Below are 18,789 nucleotides of genomic sequence, written 5' to 3'. Positions count from 1 at the left end.
TCAACTTCCAACGAGAGTCGCTAATACAATTTAAGAGGCTAGAGCTCCATCTACACGACGCCTCTACGCCCTCGAGTGGTCAGTCTTCAGTGACTGGTGTTCAGCAAGTAACCAGGATCTGGTTTCATGTAACGTGTCCCACGTGCTAACCCTTCTGCAAGAGCTGCTGGATAAGGGGCGCACCCCTTCCACGCTCAAGGTCTATGTGTCAGCCATCGCGGCGAATCATTCTCTCGAGGCTGGCCGGACAATTGGCAGAATTGACTTGGTCATTAAGTTCCTTAGAGGCGCTCGGCGGTTGAATCCTCCTCGCCCTAAGACCATGCCAACTTGGGACTTGTCCATAGTCCTGGGGCCCTCCCTTTGAGCTGCTTCAACAGCCGGCTTAAGGGTCATGACTCTCAAAACCGCTCTGCTTTTGGCCGTAGCGTCCGTCAAGTGAGTAGGTGACTTACAAGCCCTATCTATCAGAGCTTCCTGTCTTGAGTTCGAACCCAATGACTGTAAGGTCATTCTCCGGCCACGCAGTGGCTATGTACCAAAGAGACACAGAGCCCAGGTTATCTCCCTTCTAGCACTCCCGCATCAGACGGTGAGCAGGGACCTAACTTACTATGCTCGGTCTGGGCAATGTGAGTGTACTTTGAGCGTTCTAAGTCGTTTAGACAGTCTGAACAGCTCTTTGTGTGCTTTGGTGTAAGCTATAAGGGGCTGCTGCTCACAAAGCAAAGGCTATCTCATTGGATAGTAGAGGCTATCGCCCTGGCCTATAACTCAGTGGGTGTACAGTGCCTTATAGGTGTGAGGGCCCACTCCACGAGAGGAATGGCCTCTTCCTAGTCGTGGTCCAACGGAATCTCTATTGGGGAGATTTGTGCGGCCGGCTGGTTGTCACCATCGACACTATTAGATCCTACAAAATCCTAATCAAAACTATTAGATCCTATTAAATCCTTGTGGGATTTATAGAGAAACTAATGGATGATACGGTGCAGAAAACCATCATCAGGATGTTTCCCAACCAGAAGCCGTGGGTGGATAAAACCATCCGCGACGCCCTGAGATCCCGCTCCGCTGCCTACAACACAGGGCTCATCACCGGGAACATGGATGATTACAAGGCTGCATCTTACAGCGTGCGCAGAGCGGTGAAGGAGGCGAAGCAGCGCTACGGGAGGAAACTAGAGTCGCAATTCCAACATGGCGACTCTAGGAGCCTGTGGCAGGGACTTAGAACCATCACGGACTATAAAACACCACCCTCCAGATCGGGGAATGCGGACGCCTCTCTGGCTGACGAGCTGAACACTTTTTATGCTCGCTTCGAGGCTGCAGCTAATCACGCTAACGGCGCTAGCAGTGCTAACTGCATGCACGCTGAGGAAGCCGGTGAGGACAACGTATTCACCATCACGGAGCATGACGTGAGGAGGGCATTCAAGAGAGTGAACATCAGGAAGGCAGCAGGACCAGATGGCATCACAGGTCGGGTTCTGAAGGCCTGCGCTGACCAGCTAGCACCGGTGTTCACCGAGATCTTCAACCTCTCCCTGGAACAGTCCATAGTCCCCTCATGCTTTAAGCAGTCCACCATTGTTCCTGTCCCCAAGAAACCGCAGCCCACCTGCCTAAACGACTATCGCCCTGTAGCCCTCACATCAGTGGTGATGAAGTGCTTTGAGAGACTGGTCAGAGACTTCATCATTGCATCACTACCAGACACACTGGATCCACTACAGTTTGCATACAGACATAACCGCTCCACGAAGGATGCCATCTCACACCTCCTCCACACCACAACAAGTCACCTGGACTGCAGAAAAGAATTATGTAAAAATGCTGTTTGTGGACTACAGTTCAGCGTTTAACACCATAATTCCCTCCACACTCACCTCCAAGTTGGAAGTCCTTGGTCTCAGCACATCCTTGTGCCAATGGATCTCCAGCTTCCTGAAGGACAGACAGCAAGCCGTACGGATGGGTAAACACACCTCATCCTCCATCACCCTAAGCACTGGAGCCCCTCAAGGTTGTGTTCTGAGCCCCCTGCTGTACTCACTGTACACTTATGACTGCGTGGCCACTTCCAACTCCACCACCATCATCAAGTTTGCTGATGACACTGTTGTGTTGGGCCTGATCTCAGACAACGACGAGACGGCCTACATACAGGAGATTAAGAACCTGGAGAGTTGGTGCCAGGTGAATAGTCTACACCTGAACATCAGCTAAACTAAGGAGCTGATAGTGGACTTCAGTACGAAGCAGGAGCGGTCATACCAGCCGATCACGATCAGCGGGACTCCAGTGGAGAGAGTGGACAGCTTCAGATACCTGGGTGTTCACATCACGCAGGACTTGACTTGGTCCTGTCATACCAGCACCCTGGTGAAGAAGGCCAGGCAGCGTCTGTACCATCTGAGACGCTTAAAGGACTTTAGACTTCCCTCTCGGGTGCTTAAGACTTTTTACACCTGCACCATCGAGAGCGTCCTGACGGGCAGCATCACTTCCTGGTTCGGGAACTGCACTATGCAGGACAGACGAGCCCTCCAGAGGGTGGTGCGTTCAGCGGAACGTACCATTCACACCGAGCTCCCTAACCTGCAGGAGATCTACAGCAAGCGGTGCCTGACCAGGGCCAGGAAGATAGTGAAGGACCTCAGCCATCCCAACAATGGACTCTTTTCTCTGCTGCGTTCAGGGAGACGCTTCCGCTCCATGAAGGCGAACACAGAGAGAATGAGGAGGAGCTTCTTCCCGCAGGCCATTCGGAGTCTTAACCACTCTCCACTATAATCACATCACCCCACACTTCCACTTTGCACATTTTTCAAGTACAATCTGCACTAATTTGTAGAAGGTTACGTAAGGATAAATGAGTGGGACTTACATACCATTTGTCTTTGTCTTTAGTATTCCTTACTCACTTATACACTTTACTGCACTGCACAGCACAGCACACGGACACTTTATCACTGACATACACTTTACTTTTTATAGAATCTATATAGAATCATATTCTATTTTTTATTCCTCATATCTATTTTTATTCTCATATCTATTTGTTATTTTTTTTTTATTGCTAGTTTATTTCTGTATATATGTTTACTGTACTTTTTCTATTTGTATTTTTGTAAACTTGAGGTTTTTCTTAATTTTGTTGGACAATTTGTTGGACAGTCGTACAATACATTTCACTACATGTCGTACTACGTATGTATATGTATGTGACAAATAAAATTTGAATTTGAATTTGATTTACAGTTTGGGCATCCCTGCCCTGCAGGAATGGGTGTTATCAGCTTAGTGCTCTTTTCTCCCTTCGGGTGGACATGGCTTATGGCAAACACACCCTAGATACTTTTCAGGTCTCTTATAGCTTGGACTCATGAGGCCCACTCTGAGTGTGCCTGAGCTTAGCTCGCGGAGCAGGCTTAGTTCTGCTTCTGTTTATAGCACGGCGCTACTGGATATGCTCCCCATAGCCGTCGTCAATGAAATATGACGACGCAGTGGGAATTCCCATTTGATAGGGAACGCTCCGGTTACTCACGTAACCTCGGTTCCCCGAAATAAGGGAACGAGCGTTGCGCAACTGGCCGTGCTATAGCTGCACGCGAATCGATGGCTGTCGCTTCAGTTGTTGATTCTGATGAAATGGCGCGCTGGGCCGACTCCTGTAGCTGTCGGCTCCACCCCTTCTGGCGGGCTTGAGCGCCATTGGTTTGTGCAGTACACAAACGTTAACCAATCTGGCTTCAGTAAAAGAGTAAACAGGATTTTCCCCCATAGCTGACAAAAATACTAAAAATAAAAAAATACATTTACACCTTTTTTTAGCTTATTTTAGTCTTTATTCTCTCTTGAAGACTTGAGCGGACATTTCACACACACAATATACAGACGTGGTCAGAATTGTTGGTACCCTTTGTAAATATGATCAAAGAAGGCTCTGAAAATAAACCTGCATTATTAATCCTTTTGATCTTTTATTTTTTTTAAATTTCAAAAATCTAACCTTTCATTGAACTAAAACAATTGAAAATGGGGGAAAATCTCATTATGAAATAAATGTTTTTCTCAAATACACGTTGGACACAATTATTGGCACCCCTAGAAATTCTTATGAGTAAAATATCTCTGAAGTATATTCCCATTCATATTCACAATTGTGTGCACTCCAGGGTGATTATGAACATGAAATTATCCAGCCATGGCTTCCTGTTTCACAGAAATATAAACAGGAGGAAAAACAAAGTCCAAATTCGCTTAATCATCCATCACAATGAGAAAAACCAAAGAATATATTCCTGATGTGCAGCAAAAGATAATTGAGCTTCACAAATTAGTGAAGTGGCTTTAAGAAAAGAGCTAGAGCAGTGAAAATTAAGAATTTCCAATCAACAGAAAATGTTACGAAACTGCCAGGAAGAGAACGTGTGTCTATATCGTCCTAATGCACGGTGAGAAGAAGAGTTTGAGAGGCTAAAGACTCTCCAAGGACCACAGCTGGAGAATTGCAGAAAATAGTTGAGTCTCGGGGTCAGAAAACCTTTTTAAAAAATTGTCAAACAGCCCCTACATCATCACATGTTGTTCGGGAGGGTTTCAAGAAAAATTCTCCTAGCTCATCCAAAAACAAACTCCAGCATATTCAGTTATCAGACACGACTGGAACTTCAAATGGGACTGGCTTCTATGGTCAGATGAAACTAAAAAATTAGTTTTTTAGCAGGAAACACTCAAGATGGGTTTGGTGAACACAGGGATAAAAAGTACCCCATGTCTACAATGAAATATACTGCTGTATTTTTGATGTTGTGGGCCTATATTTCTGCTGGAGGTCCTGGACATCTTGTTTAGACACATGGCATCATGGATTCTATCAAATACCAACAGATAAAAAAATCTGTGACTGACTCTGTTAGAAATCTTATAATGGGCCATGTTCCAACTGTACAATAATCCAAAAACAAACCTGAAAAACAACACAAAAATGGGTCGCTGGGCACAAAACCAAGCTTCTGCTATGGCCATTCCAGTCCTCTGACCTGAACCCTAGAAAATGAGTGAGGTGAACTGAAAAGAAGCACCGTCATGGAGCTGTGAATCTGAAGGATCTGGAGAGATTCTGGATGAAGGAATGGTCTCTAACCTCATCAGGCATTATAGGAGAAAACTCAGAGCTGTTAAACTGGCAAATGGAGGTTTCAAAATGTATTGAATAAAAGGGTACTGCTAATTGTGGCCAATGTGTATTTGAGAAAAACATTTATTTCATAATGATACCCCCCCCCCCCCCATTTTAAATTCTTATTCTCCAGTGAAAGATTAGATTTTTGTGATACATTTTTTAAATAAAAGATCAAAAGGATCAACAATGCAGATTAATTTTCACAGCCTTCTTTAATCATATTTACCAAAGATATCAACAATTCTGACCATGTGTGTAGTTCTGTTATAGTGGGATATTTGTTGAGCTGCTCATTTTAGCTTCGCAATTTTTGCATAAGTGATACTTCTCCTCCATTTACATCTTAACAATCCTTCCATTTAGCTCACAGTGGGAATCTCATGTCGGTGCAGACGGCAGCAGAGCCTGTGGTCATGAGTGCTGGCATATGTATCATATTAGCCAGAGAAACTCATGATGCAATGAAAAACAAGGGCTACATTTACAAAAGATCCACTCAGAAAAGCCAGGAGGGCATTTAATGTGACCTCTTAAGCATTCTGCTCATAAACACTGCTGTTTGCTAAGACAAAAATCAAATGAGAAGGCAGAACTCATTACCGTCAAATTACAGGGATTTGCATCGCTTTATGTAATAGACTTGAAATGCCAGTAAATGACACCAAGTATGTATAGACAGATTTACAGATTTAACCCTCTTTATAATACTGCTTAGGACAAAAATATTTTTGGAAAAAATGTCACTCACTTGATTCTGGTCATTTGATAGTCCATGAGAAACTCAATTTGCAGTGTATCCACAAAATAAACATGTAATATAACAATGATAAAGAAAAACACTTTCAAATTCATAACTAGGAAACACATGAAATATATCATGGATTCATTAATACACTTCTAGATGAATTCACAACCAGATTAATTCTTGTTGAGATTCTCATCTCACTGGCCAAGTCCTCTGTTTTATCATTTTTTCTTCCAATCAAAAATATGTGTCAGGGCATTATGGGACATCATGCCAAAGTCTGGATTCCAGGAACACTTCTACTGCCATTTGAAAGTTACACTTTTACTCAATGACAGCAGCTGGATTGCCTCTTCTTAAATTTTCCATCACAATTGTTAGAGATTTCTGTGAAGAAAAGATGCATATATTATTTTCTGTATGACCATGGTGAAATATTTCCAGGGCAAAACATGAAAATAAAATGTGACCCTGGACCACAAAACCAAGTCTCTGTGGTAGATTTGTAGCAATAGCCAAAAATACATTATATGGGTGAAAATTATTTATTTTTCTTTTATGCCAAAACTCATTAGGATATTAAGTAAAGGTCATGTTCCATGAAGATATTTTGTAAATTTCTTACTGTAAATATATCAAAACTTCATTTTTGATTAGTAATATGCATTGCTATGCAAAGCCTATTTATTCAGCTTTCAGATGATGTATAAATGTATAAATCTCAATTTTCGAAAAATTGACACTTAAGACTGTTTTTTTGGTCCAGGGTCACAAATGTCAAAAATTAGCCATATTTTGATGTAATGAAAGAACTTACTGACAATATCACTAGCTTGTCTAGAATTGTTCCTCTCCAGCTCAGATAATACAGTGGCCTCAAATGTAAGTGATGCAACCCGTAGAAAGAAATCTCTCACACTTTCCCCTATAGACGGCAACAGAAAAACACATATGATCTCATGTCATATGTTACTTACACTACAGTCAAAAGTTTGGAATCATTACATTTTTATGCGCTTCTGAAAGAAGTCTCTCATGCTCACCAAGGCTACATTTATTTGATCAAATTTACAATAAAAATGTTAATATTGTGAAATATTGTTACAACTTAAAATAACGATTATAAATTGTAATTTATTCCTGTGATGCCAAAACTGAATTTTCATTAGTCATTACTCTGCTGATCAGTCTTCAGTGTCACATGATTCTTTGTAAATCATTCTAATATGCTGATTTGGTGCTCAATTATTATTGGTGCTCTAATAATAAAGGTTCTTAATATTATCAGTTTTGAAAACTTGTTTTGAACTGTTTTTGGTTCCTAATATGTTGGTAAACACTGTAATTTATTTTCTGGATTCTTTGATGAATAGAAAGTTCAAAAGAACAACATTAATTTTAAATAGAACAATTTTGTAACAAAGGTATTTACTGTCACTTTTGATAAATTTAATGCATGCTTGCTGAATAAAAGTATTAATAAAAGTATGTAACCCATATCACTTAGACTATATTATATTTCACAATACTCTTTTACTTAATTTTTTATGTGAATTTATTTGACAAAAAATATTTATAAAAACACATCTAGATATTATTTCTGACATTAGATCAGACACACAAAATGGTTTGATGGCATTCAAAACAGCTGCTGTTAGAAGTCTCTGAGACAGACATGTTTCTCTACCTGACAGTGCAGACACGGCCCAATACTCTGCTCTGATCTCCTCAGAGAGTCGAACAGCCTCTTGCTCCATTTGGGCCAACTGATCTGGGTGCTATGGGACAGAAAGATTCATCTAGACAAGTTATCTCAAGGAAACACCATCTGGGGATTGTCAGTGTAATTTCATGCATTGTTTATTATTGAAAATGTTCATGTGCCAACATCATGTTAAAGTCGCAGTGTGGCAATGGATTTTTAAAGGCTTTGAAGAGATAAACTGAAAATAACTCACACTAAGATCCTTCTTGGTTCCCACGAGGAAGAGGAGAACACTAGAAGGGTCATTGTCTCTCATGGCATCTTCAAGCCACTCTCTGAATAAACAGAGACAGACATGATTCATGACTATTCAAACAGTGTTTGAAACCAAATAAGGGGTCATACTGTACCTTGCATGATCCAAAGAGTTATAATTGCTCAGGTCAAAGACAACAATGATGGCTGGAAAACAAAAGATACATTGATTTTACACGATACACAGCAAGAGTATGCTTAATATAGTCTGTTTTATTACCTTGAGCTCCTCTGTAGTATGTGGATGCAACACATCTGAATCTTTCCTGACCTGCTGTGTCCCACCTGCAGAGAGAGAGAGATCTGTGATCGAAGGATGTGCAACCATATGAATGACTGTTAAAATAATACACAAAACTCACAACTGCAAACTGAAGGGCACCCCGAGGACCTCAAATCTCTCCATCTCAAAATCCACTCCAATAGTCGCCTTGTACGTCTTGTCAAATGTGTCTTTGCAGAATCTCGAGGACAGAAATATTAACAAATGTAATCATTCAAGCTTTTTTTTTTCTTTTTTTTCCAGATATGGTTGGGATGTGTGTTAAAATTGGGGATCTGAATGAGATCTGAAGTGAGAATAAGTAAATTAATATTACTGACTCTTACCTGTTTATTAAACAGGTCTTTCCAACTCCTACATCACCAACAACAATGACCTTGGCTACATTCAATCTGGAAAAGTAGGTTTACAATAAAAAAAAGTTAATTCAGAGTGCATTACACATCTGTAATATATACCATCAAAACCACTCTGGCTTTGTTTATGAAATTTTGCCTGCACTGTTGGGACCAGCCAGAGGTCTCCATAAAAACACTGAAAATTTCAAAACAATAGATTTGAATGGAAAGTCCCCACTATAATAGCAAAACAAATGTTTGTATATGCGTGTTAAAGAGAGAAAAAGAGTAACATACCCTGAGTTCTGTCCTTGACATGCCTCTTTAACAGTAATATTGAAGCCATCTTTGGTGTGCACTGCAGCGTCCCTTGTAAAATACTGAATTATAGCCCAAAAGAAATTTGTTAGGTTAGACTTTAAAAAATTACACAAAAAAACAAAAAGGTAGCTTTTACATAATAATCTGTTCCAGTCGAGTCCGGTTTATAACGCTCAGTTGGTGATTAAATACAATAATCCTCTAAAATGAATGAGTTTTGAGGAACAAAACAGCTAGGGAGTGGACAAAACTAATAACTAATTAAATATATATATATATATATATATATATATATATATATATAAATGTGTTACCAAAGGGAGTTCACAGATGATCCTGTCTCCTTTCACAGGGGGTAGAGAGCTCATCATGTGAGAGCTTTAATAAGACCACACCAATACAACCATTCTGTCCGCTGGATTAATAAAATAACAATAATAAAAATACATAAAATTAAGTAACAGTCACATTAATGACAAATCAACATGCTGCTATATAATACAATCTGATGTCAAAGCGATATTTAAAAAGTAATACAAATGAATTTTTTCTTTTGTTTGAAAATGAAATAAATAGCCTACAACTTACCTTAAAAGGCAGAAGGCTTTTTTACATTCTACAAGGAGCCTGTTTTAGACTTGAAAGTAACTTTGTTTAATCGACACATTTTTGAAGTAATCGTGTAAAAGTAACTTTTTGCTCTCACTGCGTGACTGTGCTCAACATAAGCCGGTCTCCAGTGGCTGCCCTCGATATTTACAGCACGCAAGAGAACTACATAACCCACAATGCCTAGCGGTGTTCTCGCGATGACTTCGTGTGTTAACGCGAACCCCTGCGATATACTGAAGGAAACCCGTCTCGTTCTTCCTTTCCCAACATGGCCCCGAAGGCGAAGAAGGAAGGTTCGTTAGGTTTATAGATTTTATGGTTTAAAAATAAAGTTTATTGTGATTATATACAACTACGTTTTCGCTTAAATGTAGTTGATATAGGTATGTTTGTCTCTAGCTGTTTAATTAAGCGTCTGGAGTGAAATAACATTGTTTTTAATGCAAGAAGTGCCGGAGCGACACGTCCTTAGTCACAACCACGGCTAGCAAGCTAATATAATTGAGCTGCATGCCCTTGCAGTCTCGTTATATCAGACTGTCTAAGTGTTATATCTATTAGCCAGTTGTCATAAGCTGGTTGTTTACATTCTATGTGGATTGTACGGAGTAAAATATAAGTAATTGTCAACTCATTAGCTTGTCGTTGTTAGCCAGTCACACACACGTGGCTAGCCATATCCATCCATTTCTCATTGATTACCAGTCAGTTGAGCGAAGAAAAGAGTCTTTAAATTAGCCCTTAAACAGTATTGTTTTAGAGATTTTAACACATTTGTGTGAAAATGTGTGCATTTAATAGCTGCTGCCTGAATGTAAACACGGTAATATCTATGTGCAAATGACGTACCTGTGAAAGTCTCGATTTTATTATAACGCAGTTAAATGCTTATTAGCGACGTGAAAACCCACAACTTTATACTCATTCATTGTGTCTCTCATAGACATTTGTTAATGTTGCATGGTCATAATTTTTCAACAGCTGTACCGGCTAAGACTGAGGCCAAGTCCAAGGCTCTTAAAGCCAAGAAGGCTGTGCTGAAGGGTGTCCACAGCCATAGGAAGAAGAAGATCAGGACCACACCAACCTTCCGCCGGCCCAAGACCCTGCGTCTGAGGAGGCAGCCCAAGTACCCTAGGAAGAGCGCTCCACGCAGAAACAAGTGAGACTCTTTTGTACTTTATGAACTCTAAAACCGAGAGTGCATTTATTACTTGTGTTGAGTTATGGTTTACAAATGTCAGGTAGTCTTGAAATCAGAAATTTTCCTTTTAGGATGCAAATGATGGGAATTGCGATCAAAGCATGAAATTATATGATTACAATTTGTTTTTAAACACTGATGCATCATTTCACCATTAAGAAATGGTTGAGGCTAAAGCATAAATATAAGTCTAGTTTTTACAGAACATGCCTGAATTGAAAATCTATATCTCTCTGGCTCTGTCAGGCTGGACCATTATGCCATCATCAAGTTCCCTCTGACCACTGAGTCAGCCATGAAGAAGATTGAGGACAACAACACTCTGGTGTTCATTGTTGATGTCAAGGCTAACAAGCATCAGATTAAACACGCTGTCAAGAAACTGTACGACATCGATGTGGCTAAAGTCAACACACTGATCAGGTAGAACTTGGTTTATTCATCAAGACTTTTAAAGTATTGGTTCTCTAAAAGCCTTTAGATGATTATATTAATATATTTTTAAAAATCTAAATCAAAATGTTTAAAAACAATCAAGATGTATACAAGTGTATCTCTTATACAGTATAGTATTTTAAACAAAGTAATAATAGTAGTTTTTAATTGAAGTTCTTGCAGCTTGTTAAAGTTTAAAAACAAGTAGTTGTCGATTTCAATAGAAATATCTGGGGGGGTCTTCAGATATGGTTGAATTACAATAAAATAATCATTATTCTGAAATGCAATGTTCTCAAAGGAACCACTGATACAGAAGAAAGGCATTGTCAGATTTGTGATGCATTCTTAATGCTATATTTATTGCTCCCTGCAGGCCTGATGGCGAAAAGAAGGCATACGTTCGTCTTGCACCAGATTACGATGCCTTGGATGTTGCAAACAAGGTAAATTAGTGAATGTAAATCAGGGACGTCGAGTTTAGCTCCAACCCTAATCAAACACACCTGAGCAAGCTCATCAAGGTCTTCAGGATCCCTAGAAAATCACATAAGCGAGTTTGATCAGGGTTGGAGCTAAACTCTGCAGAGCAGTGGCACTCCAGGACTGGATTTGAGGAACCAAATGTTCATGTCCATACATGTATTAAACATTAGAACATGTTCGTTTCATGAAGCTAGATTGGAAGCTGAGGGAACTTTCAACCTCTGCAAATGTAAACTAAGCTTCTGCCTGAACGATGCATTCAAAAGAACCAGAGATGCTTTGTATTTTCTTTCTTTTGCAAAACATTTGTGCTTTGACCCGTGCTGATTGTCATCTCTTTTTTTTTTTCTTGCAGATCGGCATCATCTAAAGTGCTCTTGGTCAGATGTACAGAAGAATAAATGTTTGTAAAAACAATTTTTGTTCATGTGGCTTTATTTGTTTACATTTCCGGAGTTTAAAATAAGGTTTGAGAATAGGAGTTTGGTTAAGCTTTTTTTCTCCATGCCCAAAAGTGTTGCCCAAAATTATACTGAAACTATAAAAGTAAATCAGAGCATCAGCAAATTAATATTCAAAATTTAATCACAGCAGATGTGTATTGTAATTAAATTAAATTATTGTAATTAAACCTAAGGATTTAAGTTTTTGTGTTAATGACCAACGATTTATGACTTGATTTCATTAATTTATTCTTTGTTCATTAGGTTATGAATTTCTGGTACAGCATATCGAGTGCATGGAAGCATTTTTCTTTTTTTTTTTTTTTTTTTTCGGGTTGATTTGTTATGGGAGCAATGAAAACTAGCCCAGTTTTTTTTTTTTTTTTTTTCACATCACAAACTGAAATATGCTAAATAAAATGCAGTATAAAGTTAATGTCAGCCAAACTTAAAGTTGCTAAATGTTATATTTTATCAGTCTCTGTATGAACACCGTAAAAATAAATATTACAACAATAAATATACATTATAGGTTAGACTTAAAGCAGTTTTCTGCAGGGTGTCCCTGCTCTCTCCACCAAGGGTTGAAAAAGGTTGAAGACTTCTGAATTACATTTAAAATGCAAACTTAATTCACTGTCCCGATTACAAAGTCTTGTATTGTTGGACATTTTTTGCATTATATTGAAGATAATCAAAACAGGCCAGGAAAGAATGTTCTGTCTTAATAAAGCAATATTCACCTTTTTATGTGTTAACCTTTTATTAAAAAAAACTCTTAATGTACATCCTTAAAGTGAACTAAATATTGTTCCTACCACTGTGTTTTCAGGGAATTAATGAAGTGTTGCCTTACTGAGGTATATGTGTTGCCGAGGCAGCATCACATCTAACACATTTATTCAGACAGGTACTTGATAATTGTCATTGAAGGTTGTATGTCTGTTTACCAGTACTCCCTCAGCAGAAATGTATGAGGCTGATGTAGTTTCTGCATTTGGGTGCAAAGCTTGATAGAATTACTTATTAGCATAATCTGACACTCTTTACATGTAGTCACCATTTTTGGGAAAATGCTTCATATAATAAATTGTATCTAATTCAAGTAATTTACATGGTTTTACATCACAAATGGTGCCAAGATGTCAGTTTACTTCACTGCCTCCTATAGGTTAAACATCACCCCTGCTTTGAAAGTTATTGGCTTAGTATTGTTTTATATTGTTTTCCAGTTTTAATGACTAAAATTTAAATCAATATTAATTTACCTGAAAAGCAAAATTTCACAAGTTATATATATTTTTCAGTTTTTACGCTAGTTAAATTTGATAAAAAAAAAAAAAATTTAACAGAATATTTAAAGGAATAGTTAATGGAAAAATGCACAGATCTAACACCGTTTACAAGCGAAAACAGTCCTGAACAAATATGTCTGTGGATTTTGATGTGAGAGGACAACGGAGAATATATTTTTTCAACTGGAGGAAGCGTTATTATGGATAGAGGACTCATGTTTTGGCCAGAAGGGACAGTTCAAAGTAAAAATGCCTTTATGGATTTGTTTCTTACAAACACAGCGTTTTTGCTTCACAAGACGTTAATTAGACTGGACTGGAGTTGTGTGGATTACTGGTGGAATATTGTGATGTTTTTATCAGCTGTATTCTCTCATTTTGCCCATCTGACGGCACCCATTCACTGCAAAGGATCCATGAAAGTGAATGCTAAATTTCTCCAAATCTGAATGAAGAAGCAAACTCACCTACATCTTGGTTAACCAGAAGGTGAGTAAATATTTAGCACATTTAAATTTTTGGGTGAACTAATCCTTTAAAATGTAAGGTCATGTTTTTGCAAGTAAATGTTTCTTGATGTAAGAATGTTTAGATTTTTGTACTGGAAAACAAGATACTGAGAAAGAAAATCACTTTTTGCTGTGTAAAACTCATCTTGGCTACTTGACCCTTGTTGAGTTTATTTTTTTTATATAGATTTTAAGTTTTATTCTAACAAATGACAACCTTAAATGTCTCTGATTCACATCAGACTCTGGTGAGGTTTGCTCATTCAGTACAGGCTTTCTATGGATAAATGTTGTGTTAACAGTCACTTGAAAGCAGTCTTTGGTTTAGGGTCGATATACATCAGCCTCTATTGGTTTAGTCCTCAGCAAATTTACGACCACTATTGTGAGAACGCCCCTTGCTGAAGAAGTCGGTTCGGAGGAGGCGGTAGAAATAGATGAGAATCATGATATTCATGAGCATCATGGTTATCAGGAAGTAGAGGGCATGATCCAACGATGAGTAGTGGTGTATGAGGTACCAGGTGAGGTAAAACTGTGCTCCAAGCCGGAAGGTCACGTAGGTCACCACATTGAACAGTTTGTTGACGGTGTAGATGAAAGTGTTCTGGGCCACCTTAGCCAGTTTGAGCAATAAACGGGTGTGTAGAAACACACTGTTCACCTCCACAAATAAAGCCACCACTGCACCTGCCACATACTGATGTGTGAACACAGCATACAGGAAACACCAGATAACCTACAGGAAAACAGAACAGATTTACAGTTAAAGGGATGCTTTCTGACCTGCACAGACAGCAACGTAACTGACATGTTCAAGACCCAAAAAAGGTAGTAAGGACATCGTTAAAATAGTCCATGCGACGTCAGTGGTTCATCCATAATGTTATGAAGCTATGAGAATGCATTTTGTGCACAAAGAAAACAAAAATTACTTTATTCCAACAATTTCTTCTCTTCAGAGTTAGACATTTTAACAATGTCCTTACTACCTTTCTGTGCCCTGAATATGTCAGTTGTGTTGCTGTCTATGCAGGTCAGAAAGCTCTCGGCTTTCATCAAAAACATCTAAATTTGTGTTCTGAAGCTGATCGAAGGTCTTACTGGTTTGGAAAGACATGAGGGTGAGTAATTATGACAATTTTCAGTTTTGGGTAAACTATCCTGTGACAACAACTAACTAATAGTTATCGCCATATATCACAGTACGATTGATTATTTTAAGAATGCATTCTTTTAATGGACTGTGAGGATGCAGTTAGTAACATTGTTGGGAAAAAAAGTATATTTATTATACTATACTTTGTGTATATGTCTTTCTGACAGGATTGTTTGTCATTATTGCACATTGTCTTATCCTACTAGAATTGCATGGCTTTTTTCAGGTTTGGCCCTTGCCAAACAAGGAATAATAAAAAAAAAAAAAAAAAAAAAAAAAAACTACAAAAGGTAAATTTTCCTCAAGTATAGTGGGAATAATGTGCCATCAATCACTGTGACAGTGCACACACCTCACTTCAGGATTAAGTTAACAAAGTTCGGGAAGAGCAAATTCAGATTATTAACCTAATTAACACGAGAGGAGCACAATCAGTAATCAACCCAGTTAACAAGAGGTGTGTATATACACAGCAGACTCACCTCTGTTCCTTGACAGTTTTCCAGCATCCCTCCACCACCCCTTCTCCACACTTATTATTCCTGTTCTAACCTATAGGGGGGTACTCTGGGTTCGGGCCAAAGTTCTGAGGTCGGAGCCCTCCCCTCGGACAGCATGCCAAATACGCATAATCTGTAAGTGTGAACTTGTGAATCTATGTTGTGTTCAAAACCAGTAACTTTATCGCTCAAGAACTTTGTCCTGAATCTCATGTTTTTCATCGGGAAAAAGCTATGACATTATCCAGGTCTGACTAATAGAGATTTTATGGCTTTACCTAACCTTTTAAAGCCTTTTTCATGACCTTGTGTGATAAACACTGTATTGACTTACCATAACATGGTGAAGTAAAAACTCCCAAGATGCTTTCGTGTACCCACTAAAGATAATGTCAGCAGCATCCTGAATGAAGTACCCTGTTAAAGGAGATGAATGCTGAAATCTTTTGACTGGACAACACCTTATACATATATCTTTTGGATTCATGCTGACAGTCCTCATGCTGTTAAATTATGCAGATGCCTCTCTCATCAACATAAATAATATGCTTGTAAATGTAAAAGCAAGGTATGGTAGCTTATGTTAAACAACTCCAGCTTTAACTATTTAAAGACTGTGAGAGAAACATAGCTTAAGATGCTAGTTCTTTTCTTCAACAACATTCCAAAGACCTGAGTCACAAAGAAGCTTAAACTCTTATCAGGAGATCAGGGTTACACAGAGGCAGGACAGGGGCTCCTACACAGCCAGATGTGCAGGAGAACATGAGCATCAGATAAGTAAGACACGAGTTACATAATTTGCAAACTTCCTACATGTGTCAAGGGTCTTGGTTAAGTGTTGCATGTGTTTACTGACCAGATGAGACGATGACTAGCATGTATGCTGATGGGGTGTAGGTGGAGTGGATTTCATGCACCATCACAGGATGCTGTATGACGCTGTCGGGACACAGATTCATGCAGACTGTTGATCATATCAACCAGAAGATCGAAATAATACTGTGCTTAATACTCTCAAAAGAGAGTGGAAAAGTCCACTGACGGTCACAAAACACCCACAATAATTGAAACTCTTGCTTGGTTTGAGGGATGAAGTGATTCATACTGTGACAATTATAATGGTGCAATTTATTTTTAGTGAGTTGCACTTTCATGCTCTCATTCATGCCCGTCTAGCAGGTTGTTCCTGTTTCTAAACTGAGAGATATGTAACTGAAAGTTAAATGCAGTTCATGAACATTCAATAACTTGTGTTTATTTGTAGACACTGCTAGTACAAACTATAGCAACGTCTAACTAAACACAAGATATGAACACAAAAATACTTTGAGTCTATGTACTCGAGATACTGAAGTGTCTTATTCAAGATTTTGGCTTGTACCAAATATTGTTGAAAGATTTAAACTCGTAAAATATCAATCTTTTAGGACATTTTATTAGACATTTTTAGAAAAGCTAATATGTTTATCTTATTTTAAGGATGTTTAAATATTCTTACAAGAGAAATATTGAATAAGACAATTGCTAAAATTGTCTTTTATTGTAATTCAAAATTGTATAATAAAATAAAATAAAATTGTTGTATAATAAAATTAGTATTATAAAATTATAAAATGTATCATTCGAAATTGTATAAAATATTAGAACATCTTGTGAAGAATGTTAAAAATCCATTTTTGTTTTGGTTTAAGCATAAATCTTACAATATATTTTTTTTCATGTTCACAAAAAAATAGCTAAAACAACAACAAAAAAAGTGATTCAAAATATATTCTCTGAAACAAGTTTTATTATCTTACTTTGTCTCTCAATTAAAATTATAATTTACAAATGAATTTAGATTATAATAATATTTTAATGTTAAAAAGTGATTTCATGTTCTTAATGTAAATCAAATCACTGAAAAAATGACTGAAAAACAACAACTCACCAGGCTACGGCCCAGATGCCTGTCAGCAGTGAGTGGACGAGTGACACTGAGAGATTCCTCCATTTCCACGTCCTCCAGGGGTCTGTTTCCACCGTCCCGGGACTGGGCACAGTCTGCAGGAACCTGTGAAGGATCCTGAAGATTACAGAACAGCACAAGACATATAGGGCCGGATGCTTCTGGACTTCATTCAGCCATGTGTCCATCCTCCTGATCTAAACTTTCTGTGCCCTTTCCAAAAGAATCCACATGAATTGCATTCAAAATCTTGAACCAGTCCCTGTCTTTTTTTCTCCTTGACGACAGTCGTCCTTACACCAGTATTCACACTTCGTATCTATTCTCCACCTTCTTGTCCGTTCCTCCACGTGCTGGTGCCTGTCATAGGTGTGGTATCTGTCACAGTACCTGTTTGCTGAACACTGATTGGCTGATGATGAATAGATCTGTGGGAGTGTTACAACCAGGAATAACGACTGTATCTTTCACTTAAACTTTTTGTGTCCATCTCCCTGTATTCCACAATCCAGCAAAACGCTCCATGCATGTAGTGATAAGAGTCGCATCAACTGTGAGTGGATCTGTGTGTGTGTCTGTGTGTGTGTGTGTCTGTGTGTGTGTGAGAGAGTGGGGAGCACATCAGAACAATAGAGGCCATTTAAACTCACAGTCATACTGCTGTCCCTAATAAATGAAATGGCCAGTGTCCTGCAGCTGGATCAAATGACTTCACTCATACTGTCACAGCAGAGAGGAATGGCTTACAGAAAACTGTTGTGTTTGGTCAGCTTTCAGTTGGGATATGGGACAACCTAGCACTCAATCCATAACAAAAATCATGTTTGCTGGCCATGCGATTTCTCTTAACATTTTGCTCAAAATCGTATAGAGTGGCCCCAAAAAGTCTGCTTTAGTTACACTTGAATGTCTTGGGTATAAAATACCAAACCAAGTGGCATTTACAAATGATGCTAAATCAAAACAAACAAATTCAGTTTTTTCCCCGATTTCTTGTAACCAACAGGTGTCACAATGATTTATGACACCTTATGGCTTTCCACTAAAGTTTGAAAATCATAAAGTGTCACAATAATTTAACAACAACAAATATTCTGTCATCATAGGTCATTTAATATTATGGGTCAAACTTTTGCAATAATTAAGATTCTTTAATCTTTTTGAAAGGAGTAAGTATCTTGTGATCACCAAATATGCATGCATTTATTTGAAAAAAAAAAAAACATTAAAAACATTGTGAAATATTATTACAATTTAAAATAACCATTTTCTATTTGAATATATTTTAAAA

At 38.4% G+C, this 18,789-nt stretch overlaps 3 protein-coding genes across 4 annotated transcripts; 1 reads left to right on the top strand and 2 right to left on the bottom strand.

Moving 5' to 3' along the window:
- Positions 1-3,841: 3,841 nt before the first annotated feature.
- LOC306862084 (ras-related protein Rab-34-like) lies at positions 3,842-9,662 on the bottom strand. Of its 2 annotated transcripts, none has more exons than XM_079404707.1 (11): positions 9,493-9,662; positions 9,219-9,319; positions 8,881-8,963; positions 8,572-8,637; positions 8,325-8,426; positions 8,183-8,247; positions 8,058-8,109; positions 7,901-7,982; positions 7,630-7,720; positions 6,760-6,867; positions 3,842-6,329 (listed from the first exon to the last, which is right to left on the bottom strand). In XM_079404707.1, exons 2-11 carry the CDS (start codon positions 9,273-9,275, stop codon positions 6,271-6,273), a joined length of 765 nt encoding a protein of 254 aa, XP_079260833.1. In that variant the 5' UTR covers positions 9,276-9,319; positions 9,493-9,662; the 3' UTR covers positions 3,842-6,270. The 2 variants fall into 2 exon arrangements, with proteins under 2 accessions (XP_079260833.1, XP_079260834.1); XM_079404708.1 differs by having other exon boundaries at positions 5,399-6,329; positions 6,764-6,867; positions 9,493-9,645.
- Positions 9,663-9,747: 85 nt separating this feature from the next.
- Positions 9,748-12,058, top strand: LOC306862083 (large ribosomal subunit protein uL23). Its single transcript, XM_079404706.1, has 5 exons — positions 9,748-9,809; positions 10,498-10,678; positions 10,967-11,143; positions 11,532-11,601; positions 11,997-12,058. Exons 1-5 carry the CDS (start codon positions 9,785-9,787, stop codon positions 12,009-12,011), a joined length of 468 nt encoding a protein of 155 aa, XP_079260832.1. The 5' UTR covers positions 9,748-9,784; the 3' UTR covers positions 12,012-12,058.
- A 416-nt stretch (positions 12,059-12,474) lies between these two features.
- On the bottom strand, positions 12,475-18,079 carry LOC306862082 (TLC domain-containing protein 1-like). The gene is made up of 4 exons (XM_079404705.1): positions 17,481-18,079; positions 16,407-16,489; positions 15,882-15,964; positions 12,475-14,627 (listed from the first exon to the last, which is right to left on the bottom strand). Exons 1-4 carry the CDS (start codon positions 17,684-17,686, stop codon positions 14,244-14,246), a joined length of 756 nt encoding a protein of 251 aa, XP_079260831.1. The 5' UTR covers positions 17,687-18,079; the 3' UTR covers positions 12,475-14,243.
- Between the last annotated feature and the right edge of the window lie 710 nt (positions 18,080-18,789).

Source organism: Barbus barbus (assembly GCF_936440315.1).
Source record: "Barbus barbus genome assembly, chromosome: 43".
Lineage (NCBI taxonomy): Eukaryota > Metazoa > Chordata > Actinopteri > Cypriniformes > Cyprinidae > Barbus > Barbus barbus.
Note: the sequence above shows the minus strand (reverse complement) of the source record. Positions and strands in the feature narration are given on the sequence as shown.

Excerpts from the sequence above, each read along its gene's own strand:
- LOC306862084 (XM_079404707.1), bottom strand. The coding sequence starts at position 9,275 with ATGATGAGCTCTCTACCCCCTGTGAAAGGAGACAGGATCATCTGTGAA. Across the intron at positions 7,721-7,900 it reads GAACCAAGAAGGATCTTAGT|CACCCAGATCAGTTGGCCCA; the intron begins GTGAGTTATTTT and ends TCTGTCCCATAG. Across the intron at positions 6,330-6,759 it reads ACAAGCTAGTGATATTGTCA|AAATCTCTAACAATTGTGAT; the intron begins GTAAGTTCTTTC and ends TTTTCTTCACAG.
- LOC306862083 (XM_079404706.1), top strand. The coding sequence starts at position 9,785 with ATGGCCCCGAAGGCGAAGAAGGAAG. Across the intron at positions 9,810-10,497 it reads CCCGAAGGCGAAGAAGGAAG|CTGTACCGGCTAAGACTGAG; the intron begins GTTCGTTAGGTT and ends ATTTTTCAACAG. Across the intron at positions 11,144-11,531 it reads AAAGTCAACACACTGATCAG|GCCTGATGGCGAAAAGAAGG; the intron begins GTAGAACTTGGT and ends TGCTCCCTGCAG.
- LOC306862082 (XM_079404705.1), bottom strand. The coding sequence starts at position 17,686 with ATGGACACATGGCTGAATGAAGTCCAGAAGCATCCGGCCCTATATGTC. Across the intron at positions 15,965-16,406 it reads GCTAGTCATCGTCTCATCTG|GGTACTTCATTCAGGATGCT; the intron begins GTCAGTAAACAC and ends CTCCTTTAACAG. Across the intron at positions 14,628-15,881 it reads TTTTACTTCACCATGTTATG|GTTATCTGGTGTTTCCTGTA; the intron begins GTAAGTCAATAC and ends GTTTTCCTGTAG.